General features: G+C 32.9%; 1 protein-coding gene across 1 annotated transcript; it reads left to right on the plus strand.

The window, feature by feature from the left end:
• The first annotated feature begins 324 nt into the window (after positions 1-324).
• On the plus strand, positions 325-15,777 carry LOC114331543 (uncharacterized). Its single transcript, XM_028281140.2, has 7 exons — positions 325-536; positions 3,168-3,317; positions 4,708-4,838; positions 8,850-9,102; positions 10,523-10,681; positions 10,874-11,059; positions 15,596-15,777. The coding sequence occupies exons 1-7, from the start codon at positions 377-379 to the stop codon at positions 15,718-15,720; spliced, it is 1,164 nt and encodes a 387-aa protein (XP_028136941.1). The 5' UTR covers positions 325-376; the 3' UTR covers positions 15,721-15,777.
• Positions 15,778-17,857: the final 2,080 nt, after the last annotated feature.

Below are 17,857 nucleotides of genomic sequence, written 5' to 3' on the forward strand. Positions count from 1 at the left end.
ATCATCATTTCTGTTCACAAAGTTTCCTAAGACTATTATGAATCCAATGCAAATGTTTTCATTGAGATTCATTCAATTGTAAAAACTTAATAGCCTTTGGGCTCTCTACTGCTTAATTGCCTGTTTATTATACATAGTAATAATTTAGTGAATATTTATAATATATCTCAAAATTAATCGGGATTTTATATTAACTGTACTAAATTTTTAAATAACCTGAATTAGTTATTCGAAAGTGCGAAAGGTGTAAATAAGCCCAATGCAAACATAACTGTTACACAATGGAATATTGATATAACAGTTAATCTGTATCTATTTCATGAAACTATATTTATTATTCTAGTAAACATCCAAAGTAAGTCAGTGTAAAATCAAAATGCATTCTTCGTTATTAACTTTGCTGATTTTTTTAACTATACTAGAAAATATTGTTTTTGGAAGTAAAATTATTTCTGAAAATGAAATTTCTGAGAACGGGGAATATTTTGAAACGAATTTAAATCGTCCATATAATAATAGTAAAAGAAATGGAAAATGTAAGTACATAATTATTGTCTTTATTTATTATAAAGGTACATTTTCAATCCATGTAAAATAGCCCCGGATCCCGCGTACCAAAAAAAGTTTATTAATAAGAAGGGGAAAATTTGTTAATAGCTTAATTGTGTCTAGTCGGACAAACTTTGATGTACGGGAAAACTGGAACAGGGGAAGTTTTAATCGTGGAACAGGTTAGAAGTTTCGAACGATGACAGACTACGAAAACGTCCCATGTATTTGTCAGACAGAACTTGAAATTGATTTGTTACCCTTTCATTAAACTCTCATGCAAAAATCAGCAATATAATTCCTGATATTTGTTCTGATTTCCGGACTTGTTAAAATGCCCAACATATTTATCGGACAAACATTTTTTCATATATTATACAGGGTGTTCAGAAACTCTACCGACAAACGAAGACAGGAGATTCCTCATATAATTTTAAAACATTTTAACCCAATTCATCTAGTCCGAAAATGCTTCCTAAGGGAGCTAGAGCTCTTTGAAGATGGCGCCTTGTAATTAGTTTTTCTTAAATACCTCCAGAACGCTTCTATTTAGAAAAACAAAAATTGGTACGCATATTTATCTTCCAGAGATAAATCGATTTCATCCATTGTGAATTTCTAGTACCGGTCATAGTCGTCTGTTTTGGGTAGGGCAACGGTTATTTTATCACACAACTTTTTTGTTTTTAACTTTTAAGCATTTTTTATACTGGGTTATTATATTATGAGATATTCTAGTACTAAAAGGTACTCTTGATTTAAGTCGGTAGAACACACCGTTTTCTAGAAAAATCGTTTTGAAAATTTTTCGTTTTTTAAATTTGAAAAAAAATTGAAAATTTTTTTTCAAAGAAAACGGTGTATTTTACCAACTTATAGCTGGAGTAACTTTTAGTACTAGAATACCTCACAATTTAATAATCTAAAGTCAAAAATTCTTCAAATTTAAATACAAAAAAGTTATGCGATAAAATAACCCTTGACCTACCCAAAACGGACGCATATGAACGGTACTAGAAATTTGCAATTAATAAAATCGATTCGTCTCTGGAATATAAATAAACGTACCAGTTTTCGTTTTTCCAAATGGTTTTTATTTGAATTTTTTTTTTAAATTCAAAAAACAAAAAATTTTTAAATTTATTTTTCTAGAAAACCGTGTGTTTTACCGACTTAAAGCAAGAGTACCTTTTAGTACTAGCATGCCTCATAATTTAATAATCCAGTGTTAAAAATGCTTAAAAGTTAAAGACTTAAAAGTTATGCGATAAAATAACCGTTGCCCTACCCAAAACGGACTGAAATGTAGTCGATTTATCTCTGGAAGATAAATATGTGTACCAATTTTCATTTTTCTAAATAAAAGCGTTCTGGAGGTATTTAAGAAAAACTAATTACAAGACGCCATTTTCAAAGAGCTCTAGCTCCCTTAGGAAGCATTTTCGGACTAGAAGAATTGAGTTAAAATGTCTTAAATTTATCTGAGGAATCTCTTGTCTTCGTTTGTCGGTAGAGTTTCTGGACACCCTGTATAAAGTTTGCTATTGAATAAACTTAAAAAGAACCTACTAGTTTTCACAATGATAAACTTGTTAGGATGACACGTTCCACAATTAAAACTTCCACCGTTCCAATGTTCCCATACATCAAAGTTTGTCAGACTAGACATCGTTAAGCTATTAACAATTTTTCAGTTTGCTATTAATCAAGTTTATTTTGGTAAAAGGGGTCCAGGCCTAAAAGTTATTTCTCTTAAGAAATAATATGACTGCGTTTTTGTTTTTTTTGTCTTCCTTTTTTATGGGCTTAAAACTGGCATCCATAAATTGAGACTTCTTTAACATTAGCGCCTACTCCATCTCTGCGTGGTCTCCCATTTCTTCTGTTCTGTACTGGTTTTACATGCAGAAGTAGATATTTGGGTCATTTGCTATGTAGCGAAAAGTACTACATTACTCAATTGAATATTAATGGTAAAATAGAGGGAAAATGGGTTATTACCAGATATATCTTTCAAATTTCCAATAACTGTATGTAGTGGATGCCTGGACTCTAAGTGAGGAAGTGCTTAAACTCTCTTGCCTTTGAGATATGGGTATAGAGAGGACTATTAAAAACAATCTGGGTCGATAGTAAGAAATTAGGAGATCCTTAGACCGCTGGAACCAAACAACAGGTCAATATATTAAAGTGACGTAAGCTGGAATACTTCACATTATGAGATACCCTGAAAAATCGTAACTTTTGCATCTTATCATTCAGAGAAACATATAAGTTAAACGTGGTCCTGGTAGAAAAACAATATCATACCTAAAAAGTCTAAGACAATGGTAAGCAAAATAGACTATATATAATTATGTAAAGCTGCTGTCAAGCAAGGTTAAAGATTTATAGGACAGTAGTTGTATTGACCAATTACATTTTTTAGTATCTTTTTGATGGTCTGCCATTTCTGGGGATTCTGTAGCATTGTTTGTTTCTGTATTTAAAATTTTCTTCTGTAATTTTCTGTATTTTTCTTGGACTTTACAATATATCCTATATTGTTTAATATAATACATAAAGATAACATTTCCTGTTACTATGTAAAAGAAATGTAAATTAATATATATTTGCAGTTTTCGGAGTTGGATTAGTAAGATTTGCAAATAATCCTTGTACCAGCGGTAGCATGGTAATAGGAACTTGCCTTAGAAGAAGACAATGCAATGATCTAGCTGGTACACCTTCAGGTACTTGCGCTAATGGTATAGGCGTTTGTTGTATTCGTAAGTACTCTTTGTTTATTACATTACAGAATATTGAAACTGTTCAAAATACATATTAGATATTAATCAACTTAATAGACTTACAAAAAGGATATGACAGTGTGCCCCTCAGCAAACTGTGGTCAACCCTACAGCAAACCAACATTAAACATGGTCTAATCAAAGCAGTCCAAAGTCTGTATAATGGAACGACAGCAAAAATTTAAAACTCAATCAGAGATGTCTGAGGGATTTAAGGTCACGAAAGGATTGAAGCAGGGTTGCTGTATTTCTCCTCCCTTTTTCAAAATTTATCTGGAACAAGCACTCAAGCTGTGGAAAAGAAAATGTAATAGCATGGGAATCAGGGAATCCCTCCCAATGACGAGACAACACTATGCACTTTATGTTTCGCTGATGACCAAATTCTGATTGCTTAGGCTCATGACGACTTGAGTTACATGACGCGGAAGCTAAGAGAAGAATATATCAAACGGGGTCTCCAAGTCAAAATTAATAAAAGTGAAGCTATGTTTATTGAAGGGACAAATCAGTCCATTACATTAGACGATGGGGTAGAAATTAAATACTGTGATAAATACAAGTACCTGGGCATAAAGATAACTCAAGATGGAACACTCGATGCTGCTATAAAAGACAGAAACATACAGGGTAGAAAAGCCATATCCATGATGAACGGCATTCTGTGGAACCAAACAATATCTAAAGCGAACAAACAGCTCATATACAATACCATTCTTAAAATATATGGCAGTGAAATTTGGCAACTGAAACAAGAACAGAAAATGTTACTAGTAACAGAAATGGACTTCTGGAGAACAACAGCAGGCAAATCAAGAAGAGATCGGATACCAAATGACAAAATACGAGAAATGATGGGAGTCACACATACAATAATTGATGACATAATATAAACAAAACAACTAATATGGTATTGTACGGCCATGTACAGAGAATGTCAGATGACAGGATCCCTAAACGGATTTTGGCGTGGACAGCACAAGGGAGAAGGAAAAGAGGAAGGGCGAGAAGAAGCTGAAGGGAGGAAATTGAAAAAGAACTAATGGAAAGAGAAATCTCTGCAGGTCAATAGTTGAACAGAGAAGAATGGTTAGGAGTCAGAAGGCGTCAGAGAACGCTGCATCCTACACGGGATGCTAGCCACTTAAAAAGATGCCAAAAATATAAGATTTTCATGATATTTAATTACGATTTTCTACGATATTTAATTATGATCGTAAAATAAGATTATATGTTTCAGCGCATAAGAGCTGGAGCAGTAGCTGCAGCAAGTACCTATATAAATAATAATAATACAAATACATAATAAATTATAAATAATAATACATATACATAAATAATAATTGATTATTATTTGTGTTATTTTCAGTTAGCAGAACTTGCGGTGGAACCTCTGCATTAAATGCGACTTACTTTACAAATAGCAATTATCCAGCTCCAGTTACTGCAACTACTCGTTGTACAATGACAATAAATAGAGCAACAGCAGATACATGCCAGGTAAAACTATTTTTTCTGTAGATTCGTTACATTCTTGTCATTTTTTTTCTAGATTCATTTCATTTACAACAACTACATAAATGGAGAAAACATACCATAACATTGGAAAAGGGGTGGATAACCCCAATACACAAAAAGGTACCTAACAAGGAAGACTGCAAGAAATATCGTTGTATTACTGCAACCAGCACTTTAGCCAGATTATATAGAAAAACTTTAAAAACTCTAATAGAAAAGGAATATGCACCTTTAGAGATCGAACAACAAGCAGGATTCCGAGCAGGAAGATCCTGCATCGACCACATTTTCAAGCTCAATGAAAAAATGAAACTCAATGAAAAAAAAGTAGCCCGCGACAGAGAAATACATCTACTATTCCTCGATCTAACTAAGGCATACGATACCGTACCACTTTGTAAATTATGGCAAGTCCTGGAAAAGCAGTGCAAAAATTCTATAACAACATCCAAGCAAACATAAAAATCAACAACAAATTATTCGACAGCTTCATGGTTAATAAGGCACTAATACAGGGCTGCAGCTTATAGCCAACGCTGTTTAAAATCTATATAAATGAGGTCTTGAATAAACGGCCAAAATCATGTTCTGGAATGGGGAGCTAAACGACGACTCAACACTATATGTACACACTACATTTTGCTGAAGATCAGGTACTCCATTCTTTCACGGTTTTTGCTCTAAATTTTAAAGAACCGCTTGGATTGACATGAAATTTGGCATGCGCATAGCTTACATGTCAAAGAAAAAAAGTAATATTGTGCCGATGTGTGCTTTTGCCCTGGGGGTGACTTTCACCCCCTTTTGGGGGTGAAAAAATATATGTCCAAAATAAGTCCGGAAATGAGTAAACTGACTAATTTTAAGTAACTTTTGTTCTATAGAGATTTTTCGCCAAGTCAACACTTTTCGAGTTATTTGCGAGTGAATATGTTCATTTTTCAATAAAATAACCACATTTTTAGACGATTTTTCGCAAATAACTCAAAAAGTAAGTATTTTTAATGTTGTTCTGAAGCTATTTTCTTGTGGCATTTTTATAATCAAGTATATTCAAATGGGAAATAAGCCACAATTTTACCTAAAAATGATTTTATTAACGTTTCGATGCCCAAGTCGGGTGTCGTTGTCAAAATACAAAATAATACTAAATAAACAAAAATGTTGTTGCTTAGTAAAAAATTCTTCTAATAATTTATTTAATCTGACTCATTTATATCGGCAATTCAGACACGTATTATACATTTTAAAGTAGACGACTTTAAAATGATATTGCCAATATTGATGAGTTGCGTTCCTGGGACGACTTTACTAAAAGATAGTTCATTCGATTACATGAAATCAATCAAATATTTTGTCAAATATGAAATCAATCAAATCAAGTATTTTGTCAAAAAAAACGTTCTTAGCTAAAATATAGCTTATAAAAAAGTAAAAAAATGGTGTACGCGTTAGGTCTCTGGATCTCGTAGAACCAGAGTTATAGCCAATGAAAAATAGATTCATATTCACCAAATTTCAAATAGAATACTTCAAAGTGAAATATCCAAAAAATTAAGCACTTTTTGGGGAAAATCCATTATAACTTTTTTAAAGTGTTTAAAAAAAGCTTTATTTCTGTTTTTACAAAAAGTTTCTAGCATTAAATTTAAGCAAGTTACGCTCAAAATAAAGTTGGTCCCTTTTGTTTTTGCAAAAAAAATCGGGAAGACAAAATCACAAATTATTTTACTTATGTTGTGTTTATATGATCTGTAATTTTCATCGATTCAAAGTGCTTATTTTTGAAAAAATTTGGTTTCAAAGTAAAATTTTTAAAAATTTAAATTTTGAAAAATATGCTTTTTTTCAAAATATCTTAAAAATTGTTAGAGATACCAAAAATCTCGAAAAACAAAAAAGTCAGATTTGTTTTTCTGTTAGACACAAATTGATTAAGATTTGGTGTTTCTAAATTTGCATACATTCGTGATCAGTGACTCGTTCAACCCCTTTTAACTACAGCCCTTTCAATAATAAGGACTTTGAACCGATGAAACTTACAGATCATATAAACAATATATACACGAGTCAAGAAACTTGTGAAGTCGTAACGATTAAGTTCATTTAAGATACTAATTAGGGGTGATTTTCTCGATTTTTTTACCAAAACCAAAAGGGAGTAACTTTATTTTGAGCGTAACTTGTTTAATTTTGATGCTAGAAATTTTTTTTATAAAACAAAAATGAAGCTTTTCTTAAACACATTAAATAAGTTGTAATGAGTTTTCCCCGAAATGTGCTTTATTTTTGGTTATTTCACGTTAAAGTATTCCATTTGGAATTTGACGAATATGTACCTATTTTTCATTAGCTATATCTCTGCTTCTACTAAATGTAGAGACGTGATGTATACTGTGACCAACTCCAATTCAGTCGAATCCGGGACAAGGCTGAAAAAAATACCTGAAATCAGGGAATTTTCAATGAAAATCGGGCCATTTTTTTTTTCAGAAGACGATAATTAAAATGCAGAAACGAAAAAAAGTCCACCGTCCACCGATATAAAATGCATGCGTTTTAGATGTGGTATTAGAATTAAACTCTAGAACTTGTCGACTGTTTTTCGTCCCACCAATTCAATTTGATGTGAATTAGAAGAATAACGTATGCAAAATTTCAAAATAGAATTTTACCAAAACCTTGAAAATTCGTATGGCCCGAAAGCCTTGTCCGGGACGCCGGGACAAGACTTCGTAATTCGGGCAATGTCCCGGATTTTTCGGGGTAGTTGGTCACACTAATACACCATTTTTTAAAATTTTTTACAGGCTATATTTTTGCTAAGAATGTTTTTTCGACAAAATACTTACTATTTGAGTTATTTGCGAAAAACCGTCTAAAAGCGTGGTTGTTTTGTTGAAAAAATGAACATATTCACTGCCAAATAACTCGAAAAGTATTGACTTAGTGAAAAAACTCTATAGAACAAAAGTTACTTAAAATTAGCCAGTTTATCCATTTCCTGACTTTCTTTGGACGAATATTTTTTCACCCCCAAGAGGGGGTGAAAACCACTCCAGGACAAAAGCACATATCTGCACAATATCACTTTTTTTCTTTGACTTGTTAGCTATGTGTATGCCAAACTTCATGTCAATCCAAGCGGTTCTTTAAAATTTAGAGGTTTTGCAATATTTTACCGTTAAAGAACGGACTAAGGTGGTGATTGCCCAGGATAAACATGATCTAATATATTACAAACCGGCTGCTAGACGTCAATATAAAGAAAACCAAATACATATATGTGTATAGAAGGAGAGAAAATTACAACTAGGACGATATGGACGAGGATGATATGGTTATCGAACCAAGCTCTGATTAAATATATAGGTAGGTACCTTTGAACAAAAATCCAACAAAGTGGAAGGACAGAATTCGAAACAGAGGAAAGAATTATGAAAGGAAAGAAAGTAATAGGAGCTTTGAACTCACTACTTTGGTCAAAAACCATATCTAAAGAAAATAAAACAGCCATATAATAGCATCTTTAAAAGGGTGGTACTGTATGGATGTGAAACCTGGCAACTGAATAAGCGAACAGAACAGAAGTTACTCGCACTGGAAATAGACTTCTGGCGAAAATCGGCCTGCATCTTTAGAGTCTCACACGTAACGAATGAACGAGTACGAGATATATTATGAATAGAAAAAAAAACATAATAGAAGAAGTCCAACAAAAACAACTTTGTTGGTATGGCCATGTACAAAGAATGGAGGAACATCGACTCCCAAAGCTGATAATGGAATGGCAACTCCCGGAAAGAAGGAAAAGGGACAAATTGAAATCTACCTGGATACGTGGAATCCAGAAAGCAATGTCTGATAGAGATCTACGACCAGGAGATTGGACAGATCCACGCGGCTGCTAAATAGGAACCGAAAGGAGCAGCACGCTATAAACCGGTGTTATATTATTATTACATCCTTGTATAATAAATTATTTTCTTTCAGCTCCGAATTGACTTCCTTGGATTCATATTAGCCCAACCTGATGCAACAGGAAACTGTGCTACTGACGCATTTTTTGTTACTGGTGGAGCTGGACTTGTTCCTATTATATGTGGTGACAACACCGGTCAGCATATTTATGTAGATTTTAATGGTAATAATAGTATCATACTAACTGTAACTATAGCAGCTAGTAACGTGGGTCGTACTTGGAGCTTCTTGATAACACAAATTGCTTGCGGATGTCCAACAAGAGGTAAATAATATTATGTTAAATATTTATAAATATATAATTCAAAAGCGCTAAAATTTACACGAAATCGATCATAATTAAACATCACCAATCAAGTTTACAATTACTATTCCAAAAAAAGGCTGCTGAGAAAGAGTGCGACATGCTGGGAGAAATCTGGCAACACTGCCTTACAAATCATCTCTCCCTCTCTCCCACCCCACCACTATTGCCTCGCTGCTTTGCTTAGTGTCAGCCTAGCAGCCTTCGAAGGTGAAGGTTATTATTATGTATAGTAACAGCTGTCATGAGTACGGACTGAAGATGAAGTTAAAGAAAACTAAATGCATGATCATGACTAAATCAGCACACGCAAACATCCAATTAATTATTGAATATACTGTAAATTGAGAGTGTGGATAGCTACAGATACTTAGGAACATGGATAACATCAAATGTAGACCAAACCAAAGAAATTAAGACATTGAAATAGCACGTGCATCATTCATTAAACTTAAAAAGTTGCTTTGTTGTAGGGATATAAGGTTAGAACTATGCCTAAGGATGCTTCGATGTTACGTGTTCTCTACTCTTCTTTATGGCTTGGAAGCGTGGACATTCAAACAAGTCCATTTGAATAAGTTGGCCGCCTTTGACTTTTGGTGTTACAGAAGAATCCTACGAATGTCATGGATTCAAAGAATGTCAAACGTGGAAGTAACTAGAAGGATAGGAAATCATACTATCAAAAGACGAAAACTTAAGTACTTGGGACATGTGATGAGAAGGCAAAAACGCTCATTATTACAACTTATTAAGCAAGGCAAAATCCGAGGAAAGCTAAATGTGAGAAGATGAAGAACATCCTGGCTTAAGAACTTACGGGAATGGTTCGAATGCACTAGTGCAGAGCTATTTAGAGCGGCAGTCAACAGGGTCCGCATTGCCATGATGATTTCCAACCTTCGATAGAAGATGGAACTTAAAGAAGAAGATAGTAACAGCGAAAATGGTCGCTGTTACTGCCAAGGCTTTCAGATTCATCGTGAAATTCCGTTTGGCCTTCACTCAATTCTCTACCTACACCATATGAGAAATTTGTTGAACAGATATGCACTTTTACCCATAAACTTCGATTAACTGAGGATGTATGTAAATAGGTGAAATCCGTTTTGCATTTAAAAAAACGTATCGCAGTATGAATTTCACATTGGCGGTAACATCGACCGGAACCTCCATCTTCGAAGGCTGCTAGGCCGACACTGAGCACTGCAGCGAGGCGAAGCTAGTGTGGTAAAGAGAGGGAGAGTTGATGTACAAGGCAGTGTTGCCAGATTTCTCCCAGCATGTTGCACTCTTTCTCAGCATCATACAGAACCTTTTTTACGAATGACCGTCGTCACGATTTTATTTAAAATATTAATCCATTATCTACTCATTTTAGCGCCATCGGGTTGTCTACAGTTTTTTAACACAACGACAGGAACAGTAAATAGTTTTAATTATGGCGTTGGCAGCAATGTAATAGATCCTACTACAGCTCTTCCTGGGACAAGACAGTTAGTAAACCAAAATTATGGAGTCTGTGTAAATATGCTTCCTGGTAAGTAGGTACTTTAATTTTAGTTAGAAATAAGCCACAATTTCGGAAATCGTTTTCAAAATATTCTTGTGTAAGTGCTATCTCCGCGACGAAGGTTGGCAATCATCATGGCTATTTTGACCTCCATGGCGCAGTTTTGAGAAAAACTCCCCTTATATATACCTGCTTACCAAACTATTTTTGCTTTTTTAGGATTCTGCTCAATTCAGTGGGCAGCCAACGGCTTTATCGTTTCAGGTATTCCAGGACAAGGTTTTGATGCTTTAACGAACGGCCAGTGTCTGACAGATTTTATAATTATTCCAAACCCTAGTTACCCAAATGGAACGTTAGTCAATACAGATCGATTTTGTGGAACCTCTTTCAATACAGTTCAATGTAAGTCAACAAAAATGTTACTCTGTGTTTCAAATTTGATTTTATGGCATATATATCTACTGTATAAATATCTGACTTATCTGGTTTTAATACAGTCGAACCTGCTTATTGAAATAGCCTTCATTCCATGCAAGAATATTACCATTGGTTAAAAATAGTACATTGTTTACCGGGTAGGAAAAGCTTAACATTCTTGGACGACTGTGAAGATTGCTAAGTCGAGGCGCAAGCCGAGACTTAGCAACACAGAGTCCAGGAATGTGGCTTTTCCTACGAGGTAAACATACTATTTTTCCGCAAATCGTTTAAAATTCGACAGATATTGATTGATTTAAAAAAAACGCGATAATTTTATTCCCAAATAAATGGTGCTTTGAAATTCCTAATAAAATTACTTGGGTTACTATGGAAACGTATTGAGGTTGAATTGTCAAACTTGACGCTTATAAATTTAATTGCTGGTGTTCTCGAAAGTAAAATGATAAGTGATGATGAAATTTCCATTCCTGGGACTCCTCCAGAGCTGGTTGAGGCAGTGAATACTGCTTCATTAGAATTATTGCCAAAGAAATCAAGAGAAAAGTACGAAAATGCATAAAGCCGTTTTATGGATTATCGCATGAGTAAAAATACGAGTTCTTTCTCAGAAAATGTTGTAATGGCATACTTCCTAGACCTTTGTTTAAAGATGAAATCTTCAACATTATGGGCCAATTATTCAATGCTGAAGTCAACCCTTGCACTTAAACACAATGTAGATATATCTACATACTCAAAACTTCGTTCTTTATTGAAACGGCAAGCTCAAGGTTATAGGGCAAAGAAATCTAAGATTTTAACGAAGGAAGAAATTGAAAAATTTATCCAGGAAGCTCCAGATAAAGAAAATTTAATGATTAAGGTAATTTACAAGGTTTTAATAGCAATGTGTTTTCTATCATTTATGTAGAACACTAACAACTGTACGGAAATATCATTTCCTTACAGTAAGGAAATGACATTTCCTTACAGTAAGGAAGTCCCGACTTTTTCTTCAAGAAATTTTGACAGGAATGTCAAAATTTCCTGGCGATTTGCGGAAAAGAATAGTTGGTCAATGCAATGAATAAATTTGTTTGATTCTAATTGAGACAGTCACCAGATGTCACCACCATTTCTGTCAGGGTCGCAACGTCACGCGTAACTACGATAAATCCAAAATGTATAGACACCAAGTTGGACACGATCCTATTCATAACACGCCAACTCGCATACATATTAAGAAAATAAATATATGGGAGACTATAATTTAGAAATTGAATTAATGTTATCATGCTATTATACAGGGTGTCCCGGAAAATAGTGCGTTCCTTAAAGGTATAGGTAGAAGGCACCATGTAGAACAAAAAACTCTTATAACATTTTTTTCTAAATGCAACCGTTTGACCAAAAAATTAAAATGTATTTTGGTAGGCAAATTTAAATCTGACAATTATGTGCGGTACGCAAATTTAAGCATAGACAGTCCCATGTAAATAAATAGATAGAAAACAGATGGTTTTAAAGAATCCTGTTTAGTGTCAATGCCGAAAATGTTTTCGAATAGTGAGTGTATTACCTATTATGTTATTACCTATGAATGGTGTTTGTGAAAGGTTACTTGAAACATCTATTCGATATAATAATTATTTTCAAGTAAGTACAACTTAGTTATTTCAGTTCACAAGTAAACAAATTACTGAGACATTATCTGGTGTATTTAAGTTCCACTGTAAACTATTAAAACTATCTAATTCAGTTAAAGCCCTCAGCAATACTCAGCATTCAACCCATTTAAACCTTACTAAATACATAATACTAGTTCAGTTAAAAGATGTGTTTTTATGTTAAAAGATGTGTAATTCTTTAAAATTATACAATAGGTATTTCAATACATTTCAAAAGAAAATAATTTTAGTAAACAAATAGTAAATACATAAGTATTACCTACTATTAGGTTGGATTATTTTAAATACTGTTAATCACAATCACAAACGAGTTCTTATTATGTTATTATTCCGTAGTGCGTACGATGTTGCCAGTTTATTAAAATTTCCAAACATTAAAATACAGGTATATGGAAAACAATGTTAACTTTTTTTTGGAAACGGTTAATTTTAGAAAAAAATGGTATAGGACTTTTTTGTTCCAAATTGTGTATTCTCTCCATACCTTAAAGGAACGCACTATTTTCCGGGACACCCTGTATGTATAATGTATACAGGGTGAGGCAGATAACTGGCCTATTAGAAATATCTCGAGAACTAAAGGCAACAGAATCATGAAATTTGGAATACAGGGGTTTTGAAGGATGATCTATTAAATGAAAATATCATCTCACATCATCATTCATCTCTTTGCAACTTCCGGTTATACCGGAAGTTGCTTATAACTTCGTTTTTTTAAATGGGACACCCTGTATATTTTTACATTTTTTGGTTCTCTTCGATGTCTTCTTTCTTAAAATATGAGGTTTTGTAATGTTATACAGGGTATTTTAAAAGATAATTACGTTTTTTTATTAATTTCGTAGCAATATTCACACCCTGTAGAATTGTAGTAGTTTGACAACTAAAACTCTACTTACGTTCAAATGATTTTTAATATATCTACTGTTGTTAAGAATCATTAGCATAGCTATATTTTCAATTTTAGTATACAGGGTTGGTCGAAACTCGGAATGAGTATTTTCTGAGTTTTCTTAAATGGAACACCCTGTATTTTAGTATTGTAATGAAATGATATTTTATGGTACTTTTTTATTTCTTAAACATTCCCTATACCTAACTGCTTTAATTTGTGCTTAATTGTTAATCGCACCAACAATCTTAACTACGTAGGTATTTTGATAGCTAAACCATTATTGGTAATTTTAAGAATCAGTCTGGATTAATATGTATTTATTTCTGAAAAATTATTAATAATTGAATATTTTCACGGCCAACCTAATAAAATTTTACGTATTTTTTGTTGCAATTAATGTTTAGCTTGAAACACCAATAACTCACAAATTAAGGCAGTTGGATATAGGGAATACTTATAAAATAAAAAAGTACTATGAAAAATCATTTCATTACATTCCTAAAATACAAGGTGTTCTATTTAAGAAAACTCAGAAAATATTCATTCCGAGTTTCGACCAACCCTGTATACTAAAATTTCAAAATTAGCTATACTAATGATTCTTAACAATAATAGACTATGTTAAAAATCACTTGAACGTCCGCAGAGTTTTTAGTGTCAAACTATTACAATCCTACAGGGTGTGAATGTTGCTACGAAATTAATAAAAAAACGTAAATATCTTTTAAAATACCCTGTATCATATTACAAAATCTCATATTTTAAGAAAGAAGATATTGAGGAGAATCCAAAAATGTAAAAATATACAGGGTGTCCCATTTAAAAAAACGAAGTTATAAGCAACTTCCGGTATAACCGGAAGTTGCAAAGAGATGAAAATATTTTCATTTAATAGATCATCCTTCAAAACCCCTTTATTCCAATTTTCATGATTCTGTTGCCTTTAGTTCTCGAGATATTTCTAATAGGCCAGTTATCTGCCTCATCCTATATAGTAGCATGACATCATTAATTCAATTTCTAAAATCAACTATTTTTAATGGGAAATAAGCCACAATTTTACCAAAAAAATGATTTTATTAACGTTTCGAAGCCCAAATTGGGTTTCGTTGTCAAAATACAAAATACTACTAAAATAAACAAAAATTTTGTTGCTAAGTAAAAAAATTCTTCTAATAATTTATTTAATCTGACTCATTTATATTGGCAATTCAGACGAATTAATTAAATTAAATAAACAAATTAACGAAGGATCCAACGAAGACACTGGAAAACAAAATCTATAGAACTTTATTCAAATTTAAAAATGATCTAACGTACTATCAAAGAAAATTATTGACACCTCATTACAGTAAGACACCACATTTTTGTGGAGTACCGAAAATTCATAAAGCGAATATTCGAATATTATAAAGTTGATTATAAAAATGCCACAAAGAAATAGCTTCAGAACAACATCATATTTATTCTTCCATATATTTATTTTCTTAATATGTCTGCGAGTCGGTGTGTTATGAATAGGATCGTGTCCAACTTGGTGTCTATACATTTTGGATTTATCGTAGTTACGCGTGACGTTGCGACCCTGACAGAAATGGTGGTGACATCTGGTGACTGTCTCAATTAGAATCAAACAAATTTATTCATTGAGTTGACCAACCATTCTTTTCTAAACAATGATATTACTATAAACGGGATATTCTAATAACCGGTTGTTAGCGTCTAGTAGAAATAAGTGTACCGAATATACATAATATTACACTTGCCTGTTGAGCAAGAAAATGCACTTTCTTGGTGTTTACACATGGCCAGTTTAGTGGCGACAAGTACTTTCAGCCAACTAAACTTGCCAAGTGTAAATGAAGCTTAAGTATTTAAATTCTTCTTTCTAATAGTAACAATTGGACGATCTAACTAATTTTTTTTGTATTACAGCATCATTAAAACCGTTTGTTATGTACGTAGTAACGAATGCAGCTGAAGCCGCCGATGGTGATGTTGCCAATACTGGATTTTCCCTTTCTTTCACACAACTAGCCTGTCCAAATACCCTCTTTTAGTATCGTAATACTAAATATTTTATATTGATAATTTAATAAATAATAAAAATACTTAAATGTATTTTTTATCATCATCACAATGTACAAACGATAAGGTAGCATGTAGGTCCTAGTCTATGATACCGACAGAGATGGAGACTTACTTAAGGGGTAGGCGCAAAATCTTGGTCCATGTTATTTAAATGCATTCATTTTTTCGAATTCTAAGAAAACTAATATTTCTGAAAAATTTAAACGCTGAATGAAATATTACGTTATTACCGAAGACCAAAAGTCCCTTAGAATAAACAAAAAATTTCTTTTGAATGAAATATGTGAAAATAAAAATCACACTAAATTTTCTCATTTTTTTACCTCTGTGACTCATTAAAATAAACATTATAGAAGTTTTCAGGGACTTTCGGCCCTCGGTAGTAATGTAATATTTTATTCTGCGTTTAAATTTTTCAAAAATAAAAATGAATAAATATTTTCAATTTCCTAACAGATTAAAAACAATGGAAATTCTTCTCTGGTTACACCATCCGAGACTTCTAAAAATGCAAGCCATGCGGATTTTGAGAACTATTGGAAGATGAGGGAATTTTACAATTTATAATTCACATCCCATCTGCGCAGGCGGTAAATTTCCAGCGAGAATGGTTCCCTTAGTACTCCAAATAGAGTAGAAATATAAATTACAATGAATAAACATTTTCAATTTCGTTGGAACCCGAAACTGCAGTCTTATTGTATTTCTAGTTTAATCAGAGAATACAGCAAGCAACTCAACCGGTTTCGGGGCTCCTTAGCCCCTCATTGGGAGATACATATGCCCTTCTCTCTGAATGAACTAGGATTATACACCGAGAGCAATCACGGATTGCAACAAACGAAATGGCAGGGATGTCCTAGCGACATCTGCAAAAAAAAAGTTTTAAATCTAATAGCACATAAAATGATACCATTTTATATCCCACCAGATTAAAAACAATGGAAAACCTTCTATGGTTGCACCATCCGAGGCTTCTAAAAATGGAAGCCATACGCATTCTGAGAACTATAGGAAGATGAGGGAATTTTACAATTTATAATTCACATCCCATCTGCTCCGGCGGTAAATTTCCAGCCAGAATGGTTCCCTTAGTACTAATCACAAAACAGGAAAAATAATGGAAAACATATTGAATGAAATACTACAACAAGGAGAAAAAATAGGATTAAGGCTACATGAAGAAAAGACAAAAATAATGAGATTTGAAAATAAACCGAAAAGCGCTGTCATCACAATCTGCACAAATAAGTTTGGGGAATAGTCCAGGGCGCATCTGTTTTGAGATGGACGTTGAGAGGTGACTCAATTTTTTTTGCAGAAATTGCCTGAAAATAGCTCATATAATAATATTTGAGTTATCCTCCCACTCAAAATGGCCCGGAACATTGTTTAAATAATCAAAATGTCAAAATATGAAGGAAAAATTCTATTTTTTTATTGGTTTTTTGATTATAACTTTAAAACTATTCATTTCTGAGAAAAGTTGTACCAACATAAAAGTTGCGTAATTAAATTTCCTACAATATAGAATTGGTTAAAAATTAAAAAAATAGTCACACTTGTTGCAAAATAGCAATAATTGCCAAAAAAAAACCATACAAAAACGAGTATTCGCATTTTACGTTTTTCAACCATTTATGCTACACTTAGGACCTTCATATCTTACCCAGAAAAACTTTATGACATAGTAAAACAACAGTGTAAATTTCATTAAGATCGGTTTAATAGATTTTGCAATCCAGCTTTCGCAAAAAAAAATATATTTTTTTAAATGCTGCAGGACTGAAAATAAAGCAGATAGCAAGTTGAATTTTTTTTGCTCATAGAAGTGTACTGTACCTTTCATTTGCAATTTGCAAAATTAAAATCGATTAATTACCACGGCGCGCGGCGTCAGGAAATTTTTTAAATAAACATTAATTTTTGGTGCTACACGCAGGACAGCGGTGTTCGATTCACACAAGTTGATTTCCACCAAAATTTTTTCCAACCTTTATCTAATATATTATTTTCTTACTCTATATTTTGTTGTATTTTAATTCCACAAAAATCAAACTAATTTTATTATTGTTTGTGAAGTATTGTTTAATCAATTGCATATGT

This window comes from Diabrotica virgifera, chromosome 6 (assembly GCF_917563875.1).
Source record: "Diabrotica virgifera virgifera chromosome 6, PGI_DIABVI_V3a".
Taxonomy (NCBI): domain Eukaryota; kingdom Metazoa; phylum Arthropoda; class Insecta; order Coleoptera; family Chrysomelidae; genus Diabrotica; species Diabrotica virgifera.